Source organism: Alligator mississippiensis, chromosome 12, assembly GCF_030867095.1.
Source record: "Alligator mississippiensis isolate rAllMis1 chromosome 12, rAllMis1, whole genome shotgun sequence".
NCBI classification, from domain to species: Eukaryota; Metazoa; Chordata; order Crocodylia; family Alligatoridae; genus Alligator; species Alligator mississippiensis.
The window spans coordinates 64,291,096-64,309,743 of NC_081835.1; the positions used below are offsets into that span (position 1 = coordinate 64,291,096).

Genomic DNA, 18,648 nt, shown 5'->3' on the forward strand with positions numbered 1-18,648 from the left:
CTTGGTGTTTCTCTACATTCAAAACAGTTTTGAAGAGGGAATTTCTATGTAGATGGGAAAAGCAACTACTGTAGCATTTGAAAACTGGAATGTGGTAATAAAATATTTACTTGAGTTAGGAAATATAAGAGCAAGCAAAGATACAATGAGAGCAAGTTCTTAAGACTTCACACTCTGTGCAGATCTGCAGCCATGTCCCAAAAAAGTACTTTACATGACAGATTGCATACCGTGTAAGAAGAATAAGGCCAGTAATGCAAATGATAGAGATGAAACTGGTAAAGAAATTCAGATAGTTGATGAGCATAAGCATTTATCATTAGTATCCTATTTACAGTGGTACATGAGACATCAGTATCTATAAAATAAAAACAAACTTCAAAATTAAAGTTCCAATCTGATTTGTACTTTAGGAATTTCAGGAAGCAGAGGAGTTCTGCATGCAGGCAGCTCATGCAGCTCGTGATCTTGCCCGAGCAGAAGCGGAAATCGAATTGTTGCAACAACTTCTAAAAGAAAAGGAAGAACAGGTAAGCTGTGCTGGCTGTATCAGGTTATAAAAGCTCAAGGGGAGAATGTCAGATATGTGGAGATCGATTTGAACTAGGCTCATGGTTAAATTAATATACAAGTCAGCCTAATATTTTAAAAATTATTGACTCGCTGATGAAAATTTCTTTTTTTAGCTTGGTGCTGGAGTTTTCCAGATATATTACTTTCTATCAATCATAAGAGAAAATCTGCTGAAATATCACGTGTCATAAACGGCTTTTTACAATGGTCTTTGTAAAAAGATCTCCATTATTTGGAAGGGGAAAAAGCCATCTTTGTCATAGTAATTTTGCCATGCAGTACTGTCTTGTCTATGAGTAGGCTTTAATCTAAGTTATAATAAAGTTGAAATTCACTTCTTCTTTTTTTAAGTTTCAGCATGAAATGGAGAGAGCTGATGCTGAGGCTGTTGCATCAGATTTTCAAAAGTTTGATCTTGATAAATTAAACCAGACTCTGAAACATCAGAAAGCAGAAATTGAACGACTACGAAGGTTATTAGATAACGTCAGGGCAGGTAATCCTTCTCGTTTCTGCATCTACAACTTGCATTCAGCACAAAGTATAATTATGGGGCATTTAGTTTTACTTATCCAAAGAATTTTTAAACTGTTTAATTCTTTACAGGTAACAAGGATGAAATACACAGCTTACTGGATGAGATAGCAGCACTCAGACATGCCCTTTCTTATCAGAATGATTACATCAGCAGTATAGCAGATCCATTCAAAAGAAGAGGATATTGGTATTATATGCCACCATCATCAGAAGTATGGAAATAAATTAAAATGACATTTTGCAAAAAGTAATTTGATTTGAAAAAAATCTATTATTAATTTCACTAATTCTAAATGTAAGAGCACCCTAAATACAAAGATCTCTTCCCAAACAAAATGTTCATAGAACTCCATTACGACAGTCTTTAGCTGTTAATTAAGGTTTTGAAACACGTGTGATAGTTGAGCATTGCATATTGAAGTTACCACATTCTCTCTAGCGCTAACATGTACTGTAAGGGTTAGCTCACATTTAAAGCCTGTGTAGTTTCAAACAAGTCAGCTCTTCACAAAATGTATTCTTTCACAACAGACTTCCAGTCACCCTACAAATTAGCATCATCACCCTGAATGCTGGAGAGTTTAATTTAGAGAATGCCCAAGGATGCAATAGTCATGTAAATTTAAATGGCAACTGTCAGGATCTAAACTTTTTTTTTGGATTCCCAAATGAATAACAGAATCTAAAAAATATTCTTATTTAAAGATGGGACAACTGCTTTGCCCACTGACTGTCCTCAATTTGTATTCAAACTTCAGTTTAATTCTTTTATTAAGTATTTAACAGCTAAAAGATACTCAGAGTAAAACACATCTTCATTGTTAAATTTACTGTAAGAGATATAGTCTAATATCCCGTTTAAATCAATGTCAACTGCTAATGAGTAGTGGAGAAACATTAGCAAAAAGGATAGACAGAAGGGTACTGTAGTGAAATATAATAGGCATCCTCATGTAGTTTTAATAACTGTTTCCTCCTTGGCTATTGATAATAAAAAAAAAACAAACAGGTCAAAAGGAGACTCTTCTAATAAAATAAGGTTTCTGAGACTTAGTAGTGCATATCGCATTTTTATAGAACGTACTGTCTGTCCTCTATTTGCATGTGATAATGTAACAACCCTGTGGTAGCTTTGCCAGTTGATTGCATTGAAGTAATAATAGTCAAATATTTCTTGTATATTTAGCTTTCTTTTAATGCAAGGTAATAGCTTGAATCAGCAGCAAACACTGAGAGACAGGAAGGTCTTTGAAGGCCACAGTTTGGAAACATCCGTAATGGAAACTTAATCTTAACATACATTATTCTTTGGATATTTTTTTAGGTCTCCACTCCTGGTTCTTACAGCACAAAAGACTCTGGAGTTGGCTTGCAGTGTCCTGGCTCATCCCCAGCTAGAAAGGCCCATGGTCAGGGCAGGCAGATCAGGAAGGAAGACTCCATCTCACCCACTGCAAGAGGATATTGGGTGTATTCACCAGTTAGAAGCAGGTTGCACAAATCAGATTCCAATAAAAGTAGGTTTTCCTCGCACAGATGTTCAAGAAAGTACCAAACTCCAGTTTGAGTTCAAGGTGGAATTTCTAAAATGGGTTAATTGTAAAAATGGGTTTTATTAATATTTTGCTGTATGTTAAATGTAAACATGTAATATATGGCGGTGCTTGTGGCCTTTGTTTCAGAGAAGTGTATGTTAACAACAGCATTGATTTAAGAAGAGATTGTAATTCCAATTTTCCCTTTCTGTCTTAAGATGGAAGAGATGAAGATAGCGGAGGAGATGACAAAACGGATGTTCCCAGGGAGCCTCCCTTTGTACCGCCTCCTGGTTCTGTTATTTATACCGTACTTCCTGATGGTGGCCCTGTACCCCAGGGAACAGTAGTTTATGGACCACCTCCTTCTGGACCAGTGAATGGTAGACCAGTTGCACCTGGAACAGTTATCTATGGACCACCGCCTGCTGGAACTCATGTTGTTTATGGCCCTCTTCCTGCTAACTTTTCTGTCCCCCTCATTCCTTTTGGAGTGCTTCACTGCAATGTTCCTGAGCATCATGACATGGTAAGTACACGGGAGAGATTCAGCCATATGCAACTGGGTCACTGAAGAGCAGTGGTTCTCAGCTTTTTTAGACTCAAGACACCTCTGGAGGGCAACCTCAGTGCTGAATATCATAAAATGATAGAGACCAGTTGGGTTCCCTTCCTCTTCCTGTGTGTTACTGGGATACGTAAATGTACGTGTTCAGGTGTGTGTTTATTTACAAGCACTATTCCTGAGGAAAACCTTGCACTTTTATTTGAGTAGTGCAGCATTATGTTAGGTATTCAAGAGTCAGGAATCAGTCAACTAGGACGGAGCATCTTCAGTCACGTATAGTCCAGCCATAGGCCTCTGCAGCTGCTGCTTTCTCTGGAACACAGCTGCTTGGGAGAGCCAGTGAAGAGAGTTGCACTTGCTTTGCCTTAGTAAGGTTTTTTTCCCCCACCCTCTATTTAGGAAAATGAAATCTCAAGACTTGAAGACATTGTATATCATTTAAGGTCTCAGAAACGGGACTATACGTGGCCAGGTGTGTCTGTACATAAACATAATAAAGAAATGGAAAAACTGCATCAGAACATTGACAATCTCCTACGTGAAAGGGAAGAACTGGAACGTGAAGTAGCAGAACTACGTACGGCAGCCGAGAAACGTAGCAAACGCAAGTAAGAGCATTAGGGTGATGTATACTTAAACGTGCCCACAAAATCTGTTATTCAAAACCTATTAGTAAAGATGGTTTTGCCAAACTTCTGTAGATAACTTGTGTTTGAGTTGTGTGTAAGGGAGTACAGCTCCTGAGATACCAGGCAGACCATTTGAATTTTACTTGTTTGGTTTTATAAATGTTCATTTTATTGTGGGTATGTGTTTGGTTTTTTTTTCCTTTTCTTTTAGGAACTTCATTGAAGGGCATATTGACAGCCTTCTTACAGAACTAGAGTTAGAAAAATCTCTCAGACACCATGAGGACATCGTGGATGAAATCGAATGCATAGAACAGACTCTTCTGAAACGACGGGCAGAGCTCAGGGAGGCAGATCGACTTCTTGCAGAAGCTGAAAATGAACTTGAAACTACTCGGGGGAAGGTAGGTTGTTGTGTGATCTTGTATCCCTTCTACGAAATGCTGTGTCCTGTTCGTTCCTCTTTTTAAATGGATGAAATATTCCTTTTTGTGAGCCAACGCAGATTTGGGTAAAGATTGTTATACGTGACCTAAGATTGTTCATTTACTTCCTTTAATTACAGAGGTGAATGCAAGTTCTTATTTATTTAAGTGTACATAGATGCTGAAATAGTTACCATGCTGGGTTTTAAAAGGCAGTGGAAAAGACATTTTATGACCTAATATTTTGCATATTAATCATCTGTCTCCCTGTCTTTCCTTTATTAATAAATCTCATTCAAACAGTGTCAGGTTTCTGTCCTTAGAAGCTTTCTTACCCAAGTAACAAGCACTGTATAGGTTTCTTGTGCTTCTCTTGTTTCAATACCTTTAAAATAATCCTCAATTTCTTGTGTAGACCAAAGACACTATTCAAAAGTACAATGATGCCAAACAGCATTTGTCTCACACCGAAGCTGAGGCAGAGGAGTTGGAGCGAAGGGCTCAGGAGATGGCTGTTAAGCTTGTGAAAGCAGATCAGCAACTAAGGTACGCTCCATTTATATTTCACGTATTTTGCTTGACTGTGCGATATCTATCTCTGCAATGGATAGAACAAATGAGGATGTGTTTGCAAATAAACTGTTGCTTTCAGATAGGTACGCCTGTGATGGTATGAAAAATATTAAATGTATTTTAGGTTACTCCAAGCAGATGCAAGGGATTTAGAGCACCACAAGACTGAACAAGAAGGTATCTTGAAGGAAATCAATAGAGTCGTGTCATCGAGAGATTCTGAGTTCCAGTCCTTAAGCCAGAAGATAGAAATCTTGACGGAAAGGTAAATATCAAATTAACCTTAAATACTTACGGGTAAAGCATGCCTCAGATTTGTCTAATGGCGAAGGGAAGGACTACGTAATGGGTTCTGTTCCTTCTAAACTGTATTCTAATCTGATTGTTAGTCTTCAGAAGCTTCAAGCAGACATTCAGGTTGCAGAAGGTAATGAAGATCATCATCTCCAGATCCTGAAAGAAGCAGAAAATGTTCTGCAGGGCAAGAAAAATGAGCTGGAAAGATTAACAGATCAGGTAAGAAGTGTGTGTTCACAGTTGATTTGGAGGTTTCTTGGCCTTTTGGGGGGAGTATGCTTGGTGGGGTGTCTTCTCCTCCATGCACTGAGAAGAAAAAAAGAACTGTGCTCTGAATCTCCTAGTCTGACGTATTTGCTGTATAGGTTTTTATTTCAAAAGCCCTGCAAATATGTATTGAAAACAAGATTTACATGCTCTATCTTGAAAACAAGATCTATGCATATACACATGTACGTCATCAGTATCTCACTCTTTTGCCTCCTCCCTATGTTGCCTTTTGTGATAACTTTGGCCTCAGTCTTGGAAACACTGGCACATATAAATACTATACTGAGGCTCCAGTGAAAATTCACGCGAGTAAAGCTGCTAATGAGTATACACATCTATGGACTTGCAGCTGTAGAGGGAAAGCTTTTTCAGCCGGGGACTCATGCTGTGTCTGTAGAGTGCCTTGTACAGCGTGGCTCCTTGTCCCCATTTTGTCCGCTGGATGCTACTACAATAGAAGTATTTTTTCAAGACCTGCCCAACAAAAAGACCCTGTTTGTCAATACCTAGATGAGGCAGTGTATTTTTAATATAGCCATGAGTATATTTTAGTTACTTGTTTGTTTAGGTCCTTGGTTTTTATTAATTTCTGTACTATAGATAACCACTCAACAGCAAGAGCTGGTGCTCTTGGACCAAGAGCTGGATCAAAGGAAAGAAGAGTTGCGTCTCCTTCAAGACTGCATTGCTCAAAGGAAAGCAGACCTCAAAGAAGCTCTTCGAGACGGGGAGACAGACGTAACTGAAAAACGACGACAGATAAGGGTAAACCGTCTGTTGCCATGTTCCGTTCACTATCTGCGCGGCTTAGTTCAGCACAGAAGTCAAAGCATCTTTCAGAGCTTTAAAGAAATCCTTCTTCAAAAAAAAGGCAGGCTTGCAGTTTTGTTATGCCTAATGTGTGGTGGCCCTGATCTAGCTCCATGTAGAACAACCTTGGACTTCAGCAATATAGATTCAGTCCCTTGTCCTGTTTTGGTGGGTGCAGTGTTTGGGATACGTTAGGTTCTGTTGTCAAGTAGAGCCCATGGATGAGTGGAGCTATGACTTACTGTTTTCATAGGACGTGAGGTGTCAGCTAGAAGAACTGAGCGTGCAGAAAGGAGAACTGAATGCCCAGATAAATGAAAAAAGAACACAGCTTTCCCTTATAAAGCAAGACACCAGGAGAGAGGAAGAAAATCTGCAAGGAATACTTGGACAAATTGCTAAGCACAAGACAGGTATGGCTCTGATGGTGTGTGTGGCACATGGTTTTGCTCCAGCTTAGAATGTATTGAATTCCGGTGTTTTGGTTCGTTTGGTTTGTTAGACTGTTTCAGGTTATTAGTATTAAAACTAAAGCATTAGTGCTAAAACGTGTATAATTCATTTTTTTCACCTGAATGAAGAAGAGAAGTTTTGTAGAGGAGTTCTCATGGGTTAGACATTTGAAAAAAAAATCTCAAAAGTGAGATTCCTGTTTTTCCTCCTTAATTTAAGACTATATATTTAGAATGACATAAATCTCAGAACCCCATGAAAAGACCATGACGTGCAGTGTTCATCCTGTATAACAGTATAATGACCAGTGACCTGACTCAAAAGGACATAACAGAATCCAAAGTCAACCCAAGGCGTCCTCCAAGGTGTTCTGGCCAAAAGCAGTCTTGTTCTCAGACTAATCACTCTCTTCAGGTCTCTTGCTGCTGGTTTTTTCCCCCTCAAACCTCACACTTTACCTGGCAAGGCAAAACTTCACCTGTTTAATGGTTCTTTTTTAAAAACTGTCTTGATTTCTCTTTCTAGAACTGAAGCACGTTCTGGAAATGTTGCAGCTTGAAAACAATGAACTGCAAGGTTTGAAACTACAACATGACCAAAAACTTAATGATTTGGAAAAGACTCAAGTTGCAGTGCTGGAAGTAAGTGTTTCTTCTGGAGTTGATAAAACAGTTGAGGAAGAAGGAATCTACTTTTTCCAGTTCCCTAGAGGATTATGATTCTAAGCCAAACCAGCAGCCATGGATTTGGATGAGGTGGATAAACTCCTTCTCCAAAGTGAATCAGTGCCTAGAAATGTGAAGTATATCATGAGATAAATCATGATTGTTTCTAACATCCTGAGTGGTTTTGCCTTTTCAAGATACTTCAGTAACAGGATTAGCAATTTCTGCATATACAGGTTTCTGTGCACTCCTGGATCTTTGCAGATGGAGGGCACTGTGCAAATGAGAAAAGGTGTTATTAACTTAATTTAAATTGTTCTCAATATCCAAGCTTATTAGACATTTTATGTCTCTGTTCAAAGGAGAAATTAGAGATAGAGAATCTCCAGCGAGTGGCCCAGCGCCAGCGAGGGGAAGTAGAGTGGCAGAGGCAGCTACTGGAGAAAAACCAGCAAGAAAACGAGCAGTTAACGTCCCAGGTGCGTGCTCTGCAAAACAGCACTGAATCTTTGAACAGAGAAAAGCAGCAGCTTGAGGAAGACTGTCAGAGCTTGGAAATAAAATTGTCACAAACCGAAAGGTGAGAGAGACTTTTCTTTTTAAGATCAGTGACTAGGGAGCCAACACGTTTAAACTTCATAGCAAGAACAATTCCTTTTCCTTAAAAAAATGGATAAATAGAATTAAAATATGGTGTATTTTCCAAATCTGTAGAGGCCTGCTATTTCAAGCAGCTCTACTTTGCCTTTGGGTCAAAACCTGAATTGATGGGCATTTTCCATATCTGCAGTTGTAGGGTGGCATAATGACACACATTAATAACCACAACACTTTGAATTTTTGAATTAGGACGGAAATAATATTTCCTGTCAAATTAGAAACCCCCTTTACGTTCTCAAAAAAATAAAAGGAGCAATGGTTTTAAGTGGTAGCAAGGGGAGTTGAGGTTGGATATTAGGAAAAACTCTCTCATGAGGAGGGTGGTGAAGCACTGGAGCGGGTTACCTAGAGAGGTGGTGCAGTCTCCATCCTTGGAGGTTTTGAAGCCCCAGGTAGACAACGCCTTGGCTGGGATGATGTAGTTGGGGCTGGTCCTGCTTGGAGCGGGGGTTGGACTAGATGTGACCTTCTGAGGTCCCAACTCTCATTGTCTGTGATTCTGTTCTAATATAGCTATCTTTAAAAAAAATCCTTGCCAAACATTTGGAAAAGATTGTACCTTTCACATTTTACAGAAACTTAGCTACTACTGAAGATAGCAGCAAAGCTACACTGTCCAATATAGAGAAAATGGGGTTGGATGTCAGAAAATTGCAACAGGAAATTGAACAACTAAAGAAGCAAAAAAAATCATTGAATGGAGACGTGACAGTAATACGACAGCAAATTCAAGGTACTTTGCACCACTTCTTGAGGTGTGGCATATATAACCTCACTTGCATTTAAACCATTATCTGTGTTAATTAGTCAAAAATCACTTTTGGCAGAAAATGTTTTAAAACATGGCCCTGTACATTCACATCTGATACATACAGACCTACATATATAATATTTTAGAAACTAGTTTTCTGTGAGCGTGCAGTTACTTCACAGATTTGCCTGCTCAAGTTATCTCCTTTTCTTTTACCAAATGTATTTTGTTTTCTATAGAAAAAAAGGAAGAGCTTGAAATACTGAAGGAAGAACTAAACGACTCCCGGCAGCAAGTTCAGCTGGCAGAGCAGGTTAGTTTTGGTGAAGATAAGGCTTTGTGTAAGAGGAAAGAATCTGAAATAAACTTGGAGTCGTTTGGATCACACCAGCATCCGACACGGTTCCAAGAAGAGCTTCCCGCGGTGGTACCGATAACACAAATATCCATTTTGCAGTAGAAGCAGTCCCCCAAGGAGCTCTGCAGAAGTACAGTGCTTTTGCAAAGGAGGAGGGGCATTCAGCTGCGTACCTTTTTAAAATAGTGCCTTAGAGCTCTTAATGCTTTAACGTACTGAATGGCAATGGGGTCTGCTCAGTCAGGAGCTGTTCAGTGCGGTAAGGGTGGCGGATGAGTAAGCCCTGTGAGAGAACCGTTTAATACAGGGTGCTTACACATTACTCATTTTTAGCAATTGTTTGACCTTCTCGATGACAGGATCTGAAAAATACCACGAAGCGCCAGGATGAGATGCTTAGAGAACAGGCAACCCTAGAAGAAGTCACCAGTGAATGTTTAAGGAAGTGTAAAGATTGCCAAGAGAGACAGAAAAGGAAGGAGAACCAATTACAGCAGCTCCAGAGAGAGATCGAAGAGGGGGAAATGGAAGTGGCCAAACAAGAAGTGGTAAGGAGACTCTAGGTTTCACTCTGATCTGTTGAGCCAAAAGCTTTTATTGTCTAAGCCTCTACAAGACTACCACTGGCGAAAGGGGGCTGCGGGTGCATGTTCGCGGTTCAGTACAGTACGGTCGCAACAGCAGTGCTTTATTAAAATAACGTACTGACACATGTACTGTCCTGTGCAACGTATCAGCATGTCAATATTGAACAAAATAACACTAGGAAACTTGGTATGCCCAGTTTTTCTAGTAACTGGAAGTCTTTTCTTCCCATGATTTTATATTAGAATTAAATGACAGAGAGAAACAGACGTGTAGGTAGATCGTCCGCAACCAAAACCAGGAAAAAATTAAGCAAAGGACTAGTATTGTTACCCAGAAGGCATCAAAGTTATTTTGTTTATGTAAAATATGAAATACGTTTAAGGGGGTTTTTTTAATTTCCCCTGTGGTCCTGTTTGATCTCTGTGGTGATGGCAGCTTTTCTTATCGAGGTTTTAGTGGTCCCTCAAGTAACCATCTGAAGAAAAGTTCACATCTGACATCCTGTCTTTGATAGATTCTTCAACGCCTCAAGAAAGACTCTGAGTCTGAAGAGAAAAAATTAGTTGAATGTACAACTAAACTGAAAAATCAGAAACAATTACTGGAGCAGGAGCTAACAGACCAGCAAAATACATTGGAACAAGCAATTGCAAAAGTAAGAATGACGGAAGAAAGGATCAGGAAACTGGAGAAGGAGGAGAGCTGGTGTGCAGCACTTGAAGAAAGAGTCCAAAAAACCAGTAAGATGCATCTTGTGTTTATAACCGCGTCTGCACGTGAGGTCAGCTCCCAAAGCCGTCGGGCAGCGAACTGGGGGTTAGATCAGGCACCTATGCTAGTACCTGGTCTGGGGAACAGGAATAAAAAGAGATTCCTGCTCTTTCAGGTTACTCCTCAAGGCAGGCGTGCAGAACTTGAAAAGTAAAGAGATTGAAAAAAGAAATTGAGAGCGTGCTGGGAATTGGGTGAGGATGCAAGCATAACCTGCATAGTGTTTCTAACAGGGAAGTTCAATGGAAATTTATTTCAGGACTTGCTTGCAGTTTTTTAGTGGTATGCACATGTGTTAAGTAGTCTCAAGTCGGCATCTTTCTTCATTTTCATCAGTCCAGCTCAATATCTCAGTCATGAAACAACCCAGCTGTGTGGCAATCGCTAGCATTCAGAGTGAAAAAGGTTGCAAGGCCCTTGGCACTGAATAACTATACAGTTTTCATGTATGAAGACATGAGCGGTTCTAGTCTTTAGTTGCACTGCTTTTTTTTTTCCCCTTCCAAAAGACTTCATGCATCCAGTACTACTGGATTCACTGTGTTTTGGTGACGAGCACTGCTTTTTTAAATGTAATTCCAGGTCACAAGCTGTCAGAAAAAGAGTTGCAGTTACAGGAGAAAACCAAAGAAATGGTATCCCTCCAAGAAGAACTTGGACTCTTGAGGGCAGAGCTAAACCGTCTCCAAGATCAGATCATGTCAGACAGGGAAAAAGCAGAAAAACAAGTCATCGGTCTGAAGGAAGCCATTAAAACCCAAAGGACCCAATTTGAGAGAGAACTTCATGTATGCCTTTATCTTTTGTTTTATTTTTTTGCTGTAAAAAGTAATTTAATTGCATGTCCATGTGTGTTCTTTAAAGGGAAAGGAAGAACAAAAATACTGTATTTGAAACTCCAGACATGCTGAAATTCAGGCAGCCGGTTTCAAAGTCGCTCACCCGCACGTCCTCGTTGCCGTGCGGCCCTGTGAGACTCCCGCAGCTAAACCCATTTTGACTCAGCTCGCAGGCAGGACAAACTGTTTTAACCTGGGGCAGCTGTGTGGTTGTATTAGGTTTTGTGTTTCCCCGGTTTCAGAAATCTTTTACACAGAAAAAGATCAAAGCTTTTGTGATTTCCCGTCTGTGTCCTAGGAGCAAAAGCATAAAAACAACTATCTGAGGAAAGAAATGGCAGCTGTAGAACAAGTGGCACAAGGCAACCACAAACGAGCCAAACACTTGATCAAGGAGCTCGGCCAGATCCAGCAGGATTATCTGGACCTCAAGGCACAGGTACCGCCTGTCACCTAAGCACAAGTTAATTCTCTTCAAGGGCAGTGTTTGCGTGGGAGTTATATATTTGAAATAAGTTATGTAGACTCTAAACAAGCTGTGGTCCTCACTCTTACCTCCCTACGTTCATTGTTATCATTAGTAAATCCATTGACACTTGTCTGCACAGCGCACAACCTGTTTGGGCTCTCGGGCTGTGGCATGGCTTGTATAAAACTCGCACTGACGTTTCGGACCAGGGGACTGAGCCTTAAGCTCCTGGAAGAATCACAGGAAACATGGTTTGGATCGTTACAGCAGAGGAAAACGTTGCATTTCTCCTTGTGTTGCAGACAAGTGAACATTTGTAAAACCAAGCAGACTTTTTTTTTTTCCCCATCAGTTTAATCTAGTTGATCTTGAATATATCTTTTTTTTTTTTTTTTTTTTTTTAAACCAGTCTGCCAAAAGGGAAAAAGGTGATTCGGAGGGGTGCTGAAACCACTGCTGAGCTGACATGCAGAATGGATGCCCAGCTTTATTATCCATGCATGGAGAGAGTGAAAAATTGAAGCTGGTTTGGCTTGTCCCTGGTGCCAAGTCAGGGCCGCCCATTAAATTTTGCATGACACTTAGGGACACACACGTGCCTGCTGCAGTCAGACTGGATCGGTTTCCAAAGGAAAACCACACGCCCGATTTTAGAAACGCTCTGCCTTTGACCCTGTGCTTCGGGCTTGAAAAGTGTGTAGCAATCCCACAAAAAAAATTCCCATTTTTATTACTTAGACCAAAACTTAGAGTAATTTTCCTGTCTGAACACCATTGCCCACTCATTTCTAACAGAATTCCTCAGAGAAATTCTCTCAGTAACTAAACCACATCCCAAGAGGACCGAGAGAAGAGGAATTATTTAAGTATCAGTCTCTACGTCCAGAGAAATGCAAAAAAGCTGAGAGAGACGCGAGAGGCACCGAACTCCCGGTGCGTCTCGCGGAGCGGAGCGTGGCTGTGCAGTGCAGACAGACATGCTCGAAGCTCCTTCAGTTCACTCCTGATCGCAGCAAGGAGCTAGGCTGTCCCCTTGTGCTGCTGTACTTCTAACATTAAGCACTGGTTAATAGCAGTTTAATTTGATGGAAAAAATTAGAGATGGATGTCATCCCGCTTCTGAATGCAAATCTGCCTGTTTGCACCGCTCTTTAGATTCAAACGCAAGAAGATCTGGAAAAAAGACAGCAAGAAATAAAGGATGCAGTGAAGATGCTTAAATTGGAGGTGAAAGATGAAATCCGAACTGGGCTTAAATCAAGCCCCTCTCCTCCCGAGCTGCTGGACGAGCTGGAAGCAGATTTTGAAGTAAAGGAAGGGCTGCAGTGTGAATTAGAAGATTTAAAGGAGAATTTCCCATTTGCATCTAATGAAGAAAGACAGCTGTTGTTTGAAGAGAAGCTTAATTTATCCAAAGTCCACCTAATGGTAAAATGATGAGCAAAAAAAATGGCTTTATGCGAGTGTTTAATGCAACCCAGTTTAAGTTGTGTGCCCATGATGTCATTATTGTCCCTTCCACCGACACGAGTAATTCGGCTGTTCCTCAAAGCCCAGCATGACGCTAAGATGGGCCTGTCGATTGCTAAAATTTTTAATTTTCCTGGTCACGTCTTGGTCACTGAAGTGGCCATGATCCCATAGTCTTTACCAACCCCAAATGCCTCTGAAGTCATGGGGAAGGGGTGAAGGATTTAGTCCTCTGTAAGACGCAGTGAGCTGTACTGTCTAGCATAGATGCTGGTTGTTTAAAAACTACTTCCTGTGGCTGCTAACTGCGATTCTGCTTCCAAAGGATGAACACTGGCGCGGAGAAGCGCTCCGGGAAAAGCTGCGTCACCACGAAGATCGGCTCAAGGTTGTACACATCCTCTCCACACCCGGGGCAGCACGCTGCTTATCTAGTTTAGGGATTCACTAGATGATGTCTTGAGGATTTACTCCTTTGGGGTGCATGAACGATCATTTCATCCTTCTCTAAAGAGCCATCAAATGCGCTTTCGCGACATGGCCACCTGTCCTTCAGGGGTGGGAGAGATGTGGAGGAAGGCCGAGCACTGCCACGTCACCTGAACGGTTTCTCAGAGTTCAGGTTCAGCGTGCGTCCTCAGCACTGCTCATCCTCACAGGGTTGCGAGCGGCTGTTCTGTACACACTCGCATGAGGCATTGCCTTAAACCTGACAGTCTCACTTAAGCCCAGCCCCAAGCGTTGTAAATGGCAATAGCACCAGAATTGAGAGAAACCCCATCTAGAGCTCTTCCCTGAGACACACTCGGTGTTAGAGAAGACAGATGCTGCCTTTGGATCTTTAAAAAGCACAGCCCTAGACATGAAATGGAAGCCGAGTAATAAATGGGAACTAACAATTGCTTTCAGGCTCAGCTACGACATTGCATGTCCAAGCAAGTGGAAGTATTAATTAAAGGAAAGCAGCAAACGGAGGGGACCCTGCACAGCCTGAAGAGACAAGTCGATGCGCTAGACGAACTGGTCTGCAGCGCTTCTTCTGACTCCCTGTTTCTCTCCCAAAGCTCATCGGGGCTCCTCTCCTCCCTTCACGATGATCTTGATCTTACAAAGAACCAGGTGATGCTTTAGAACATCTTCCCACGTCACGCACGGTTGATTTGAAATCCCAGCGTTATAGCCGATTGCTAGCTTGCCTTGAGCAAAGCCGCATCGTTACACTTAATGCTTTCTAGGCACGATTGCGGGCTGCTGTAGAGTATTTCTGAAGACAGGATGATTGGAGACAAAGCAGACCAGCTCTAACAGAGACTGAGTCACCCGCACATGACATCCCAGAGCCCCATGTTTTAAAGTGCTTTCCTGCCATGACAAGTTCTCCTTGGCCAAGTCCAGTGGGAAATCTAGCTAGCTTCCAAATTTCCTCCGCCTTCTTAAGACTATCAATACTATCAATACGTCTGCCTATAAGTTCATCACTGCCTATAAGTTCATCACAGGGGCACAGAAGGGAATTGGTGAGGATTTATTCACCAAGGCGCCCCCGGGGGTTACAAGAAACAATGGCCACAAGCTAGCAGAGAGCAGATTTAGACTGGACATTAGGAAGAACTTCATCACAGTTCGAGTGGCCAAGGTCTGGAACGGGCTCCCAAGGGAGGTGGTGCTCTCCCCTACCCTGGGGGTCTTCAAGAGGAGGTTGGATGAGTATCTAGCTGGGGTCATCTAGACCCAGCACTCTTTCCTGCTTATGCAGGGGGTCAGACTTGATGATCTATTGAGGTCCCTTCCGACCCTAACATCTATGAATCTATGAATCTAAAACTATTCAGATCAAATTCAGCATTTCTTTTAGGTCTCCATAACGCAACTTGTTCCAAGGTAACGTGCAGCAAAGCTTGACTTGTCTGCTTTGCGCGCTAAAGTCTTACGGGGAACGTGGGAGGGTTACTCCCACTGACGAGGATTTGTGTGGGTGATCTCCTCACTCCACGTGTATAGTTGGGAGGGACCTAGAAGAGCTTTTGGTCCCCTTCCTCAGGTCTGTTCTGCACCCCATCTTGGTTGCCAGCTGGCCAGGTTTAAAGCGCTGCCTTGGGTACAGTTATGTCCCACTTCCATTCGGTAGATGAAGCTGAGGCAGGGAGGCTGATCTGATCTGCTCAAGGCAGGATCAAGTCAGTTGGAAGCAGTGGTCAAACCTGTCTCTGCCCACGGTCTCATCCATTTCCAGGCCAGGTAGGGCTGCTCCACTCTTGCACAGCTCCTGTTAGGGGGGACAGCTTTTGACTACTTCTTTCCTACTAACATAGAGGAAAAACAACTTGCTCAAGGCACAGGGGTCAGTTTTCTGACCACTTGCCCGTATGCAATGAAGTGGGTTGGGGGTGGGGGACCCAAACCACCTCAGCTTTCATTTATAAACTTCATGTTGGACTTCCCTAGCCGGCATGTCTGTGTGTATGGGAGCATCAACCGTAATAGGTTTTCCCAGCTCAGGTTCTCCAACCAAAACTCATTTAGAGATGGAGAATTACACCACCCTTGCTGTATAACTCATCAGACAGGAAGCTCGGTGTGTTCACCCAAACTTAGCTACCACATTTTCCCCGTTCTCTAGGCTGCTCTGACAGGAGCTGTCCAGTCCCCCGAGAGAACGACAGAGAGCATTTCCCAAGTCGCGATGCCGTACACAAGGACTCTCTCAGTAAAGCCTGGCGGTAAGAGAGTCGTTAAGCCAGCTTTACTTGAACAGCGTGCTAGTTGTGTAGATCACTGTAGACCTCCTAGAGCATGTTTAGAGTTTCTCCTCAAACGCTGGTGAGTAGTGCCTACCGTTCCCCGCTGCCTCTCGTCTCAAAGGGTGCTACTGTACTGCTGCTGCAAGAGGAATTTGAAAGCCTCTCTCACTCGAAACTTGTTTTGGCTCCGAGCAAGTCCCTGCCTTTATAAGCTCAGCACCCATACTTCATGCACATTGCTACTGGCTATTTCTACCCTGGCTGAATTTTGGATGTCACTTCTCGGTGCTAACAGTTAAGATGCAGTCCTGTGTCCTGTTCTGTCTGGATAGTTTTAGGTTGGTTGCTGCTCTTGGGAGAGACTGGTCTATAACCAGCTCACCATTCATGCTCATTCAAAGGATCCTGTTTCTATACCTCTCATTGGGAGCCAAACACTCTCTCTAGGAAGAGCTCTCGGGCACATCCTTAGGAGCAGGAAGGTGCGTTTCCCCAGAGACAAGTACACCTTGCTCCGCTGCTGCTTGTCCCTGGGGAATGCCCAGGCCATGAATGCTCTTGCATGCTTACCCCAGTGGGTCAGGGAGGCTCAGCCAGCAACTGTGCTGGCCCCAGTGGCCTTACCTGGGGTCCTGGGGGCTTCCGGGAGCTGCAGCCGCAACATTCCTGCCGCAGGGAGCCTAGCCAGCCACTGGGACATGGCGCCGACCCGCCAGGCTGGTTTTGGGCAGCACACGCTGCCTCCACGTGCACCACCCTGTGGTTTTTTGTTTGGCGTTTGTTTTTTGTTTTTTTAGGTGTGAGTTTTTTTGACCCCAGGATCTCCCCAGATCATCCCCCTGCAAAGTAACAACCTGGGGAACACCTACGCATTTGGCATGCAGTGCCGCATACACGTCTGCGGCACCACATACTGCATGTCCGCACTCATCCGGATGTGCTCCTTGCATGCATAAAAGGCTTGAGTAGCTTGCCCTGGTGGAGAGTTAGGAAGGAATACCTTTTAACATGTTTCTGCTGCCCCGAAATTATTGCCATGTTTTCAAAACTAATCTCATGCACATTACAATAGATGGAAAACCCACTTCATTCTTAGGGGTGTTGCCATAGCATTGTTTGAGAACAGCACAACTGTTTAATTTTGGGTTTGTAAGTAGCCTTGTAGTCCTCTAGCAGAATCACTAACTGCTCCAAACTTTTATTGTAGACCAGTGTTGATCCGTGAAACCAGTAGAATGGTGAAGAACCCGACCGTCCTTCTAGTACTTGACCTCTTACAGCCTGAAGACTGCTACCTCATTAGCTGTGAAGTCTCCTTCCGGCCGTTTGTTAAGAAAGCTTGGCCCTGCATCCCTGAGTAATCCTTTTGTACTAATACTGTAAAAGTTTGTATGGTTATGTAACTATTGAGTCATTAATGTTATATTATGCCAATTATGTCAACTGTGAGAGGAGGAACTGCTGCGGTCACTCAAAACTCGCAGTTCACTTTTTGTGTTTTGTTTTTTATATGTTGTGCCTATATAATATTTTGACATGCAAATCTGATGACAAAGGAACATTCATCTGGTGTCAAGAAGTAAGTGCATTAGTCCTTTCAAATCAGATTACTTTGGAATATTTTCTTAAAAAAAATAAAAGGGTTGTATCAACTACGACTTGCCTATAATTCCTTTGTTTCAAAGTTTCCAACTTTTCCAAGAATCCTCTACTACGTGGGCGAGGGTTGTTGAGTCCTGCTCAATACCAATAACTTGTTTGCTGGTTGGAGCTGAACCGAGGTGCTCTGAAAATGTGAATTCCTTGACAGACAAGAAGTGATCCAAGGGATGGGACACAGGATAGGTCAGCATACAAGCACATTGGCCCTCTTCCATTAAATTGCTAGTAATTAACTTCTTGAGGAAGAAGTGAGTTGATCAAATCCTCACGTAATGGCTAGCAATTGCTTAGAACGAGTGGACAAAATGCAGCCTGTGGGCCAGGTGTGGCCTGCCAGGTCATTCTATCTGGCCTGCAGGGCCCCTAAAAGTGTAGAAAGTTAATATATCTGCCCCTAGCTGCCTGTCATGTGGCTTTCGATGGCTTGCCAGGACTCGGCAAGCAGCCCTCCACACTGGCTTAGAAGCTCTGCGTTAGCTTTTGCCAGCTGACTGACCCTGTTCAGTTCAGAACCTGAAGTTGGCCTCTTGCTTGAGCAAATTCAGTTACAGAAGGTGGCTGTCTCAAGACACTTTTTTTTTTTTTTTTTTTAAGAATTGCCATCACTTCCCAGACTCTATAAAACAGCCGTTCCCATAGCTCTGATGGAGTCTGGCAGCTTGGCTGCTAGCTTCAAAGCGGAGGAAGCAAGCGTGGATGTGTCAGGCCACATCCTACCTGCAGGGATGCTGAATGCCTAGAGCCAGGGCATGCATCATCCTGCACTCCCGAATGCCTGCCGCTCTTCGACCCGTTCCCTTAACAACCGGCTCTCACACAAGCCAGAGTCAAGTAGGAAGCACCAGAACCAGCATCCATCCTTGCCTTACTCCTTGCCCTTGCTGCAGCCCCAGGGTTTAGCGCGCCAGGAATTCTTGGAGTTGTTCGTGACTTGCCAGGGTCTGCAGGAGTTTAGAGGAGCTGCGGAGACGGATTGCGTGGCTCTGCCGTTCAAGGTGATTTTT

At 42.7% G+C, this 18,648-nt stretch overlaps 1 protein-coding gene across 5 annotated transcripts in view; it reads left to right on the forward strand.

Annotated features, from left to right (window-relative positions):
- CNTRL (centriolin) overlaps positions 1 to 17,637 on the forward strand; it is a 43,463-nt gene extending 25,826 nt beyond the window's left edge. For 2 of the 5 annotated variants that reach the window (XM_014603796.3, XM_019475796.2), the window contains 25 exons: positions 414 to 530; positions 925 to 1,069; positions 1,180 to 1,322; positions 2,435 to 2,627; positions 2,864 to 3,174; positions 3,613 to 3,821; positions 4,054 to 4,246; positions 4,683 to 4,813; positions 4,965 to 5,105; positions 5,230 to 5,356; positions 6,008 to 6,172; positions 6,471 to 6,630; positions 7,196 to 7,311; positions 7,698 to 7,915; positions 8,571 to 8,728; positions 8,986 to 9,059; positions 9,464 to 9,652; positions 10,207 to 10,432; positions 11,046 to 11,251; positions 11,601 to 11,741; positions 12,927 to 13,199; positions 13,567 to 13,629; positions 14,151 to 14,360; positions 15,862 to 15,961; positions 17,190 to 17,637. In XM_014603796.3, coding sequence (XP_014459282.2) covers positions 414 to 530; positions 925 to 1,069; positions 1,180 to 1,322; positions 2,435 to 2,627; positions 2,864 to 3,174; positions 3,613 to 3,821; positions 4,054 to 4,246; positions 4,683 to 4,813; positions 4,965 to 5,105; positions 5,230 to 5,356; positions 6,008 to 6,172; positions 6,471 to 6,630; positions 7,196 to 7,311; positions 7,698 to 7,915; positions 8,571 to 8,728; positions 8,986 to 9,059; positions 9,464 to 9,652; positions 10,207 to 10,432; positions 11,046 to 11,251; positions 11,601 to 11,741; positions 12,927 to 13,199; positions 13,567 to 13,629; positions 14,151 to 14,360; positions 15,862 to 15,961; positions 17,190 to 17,200 — 4,020 coding nt within the window. In that variant the 3' untranslated portion in view covers positions 17,201 to 17,637. The other 3 variants (XM_014603797.3, XM_059715706.1, XM_019475795.2) reach the window with 3 other exon arrangements.
- The last annotated feature ends 1,011 nt before the right edge of the window (positions 17,638 to 18,648 follow it).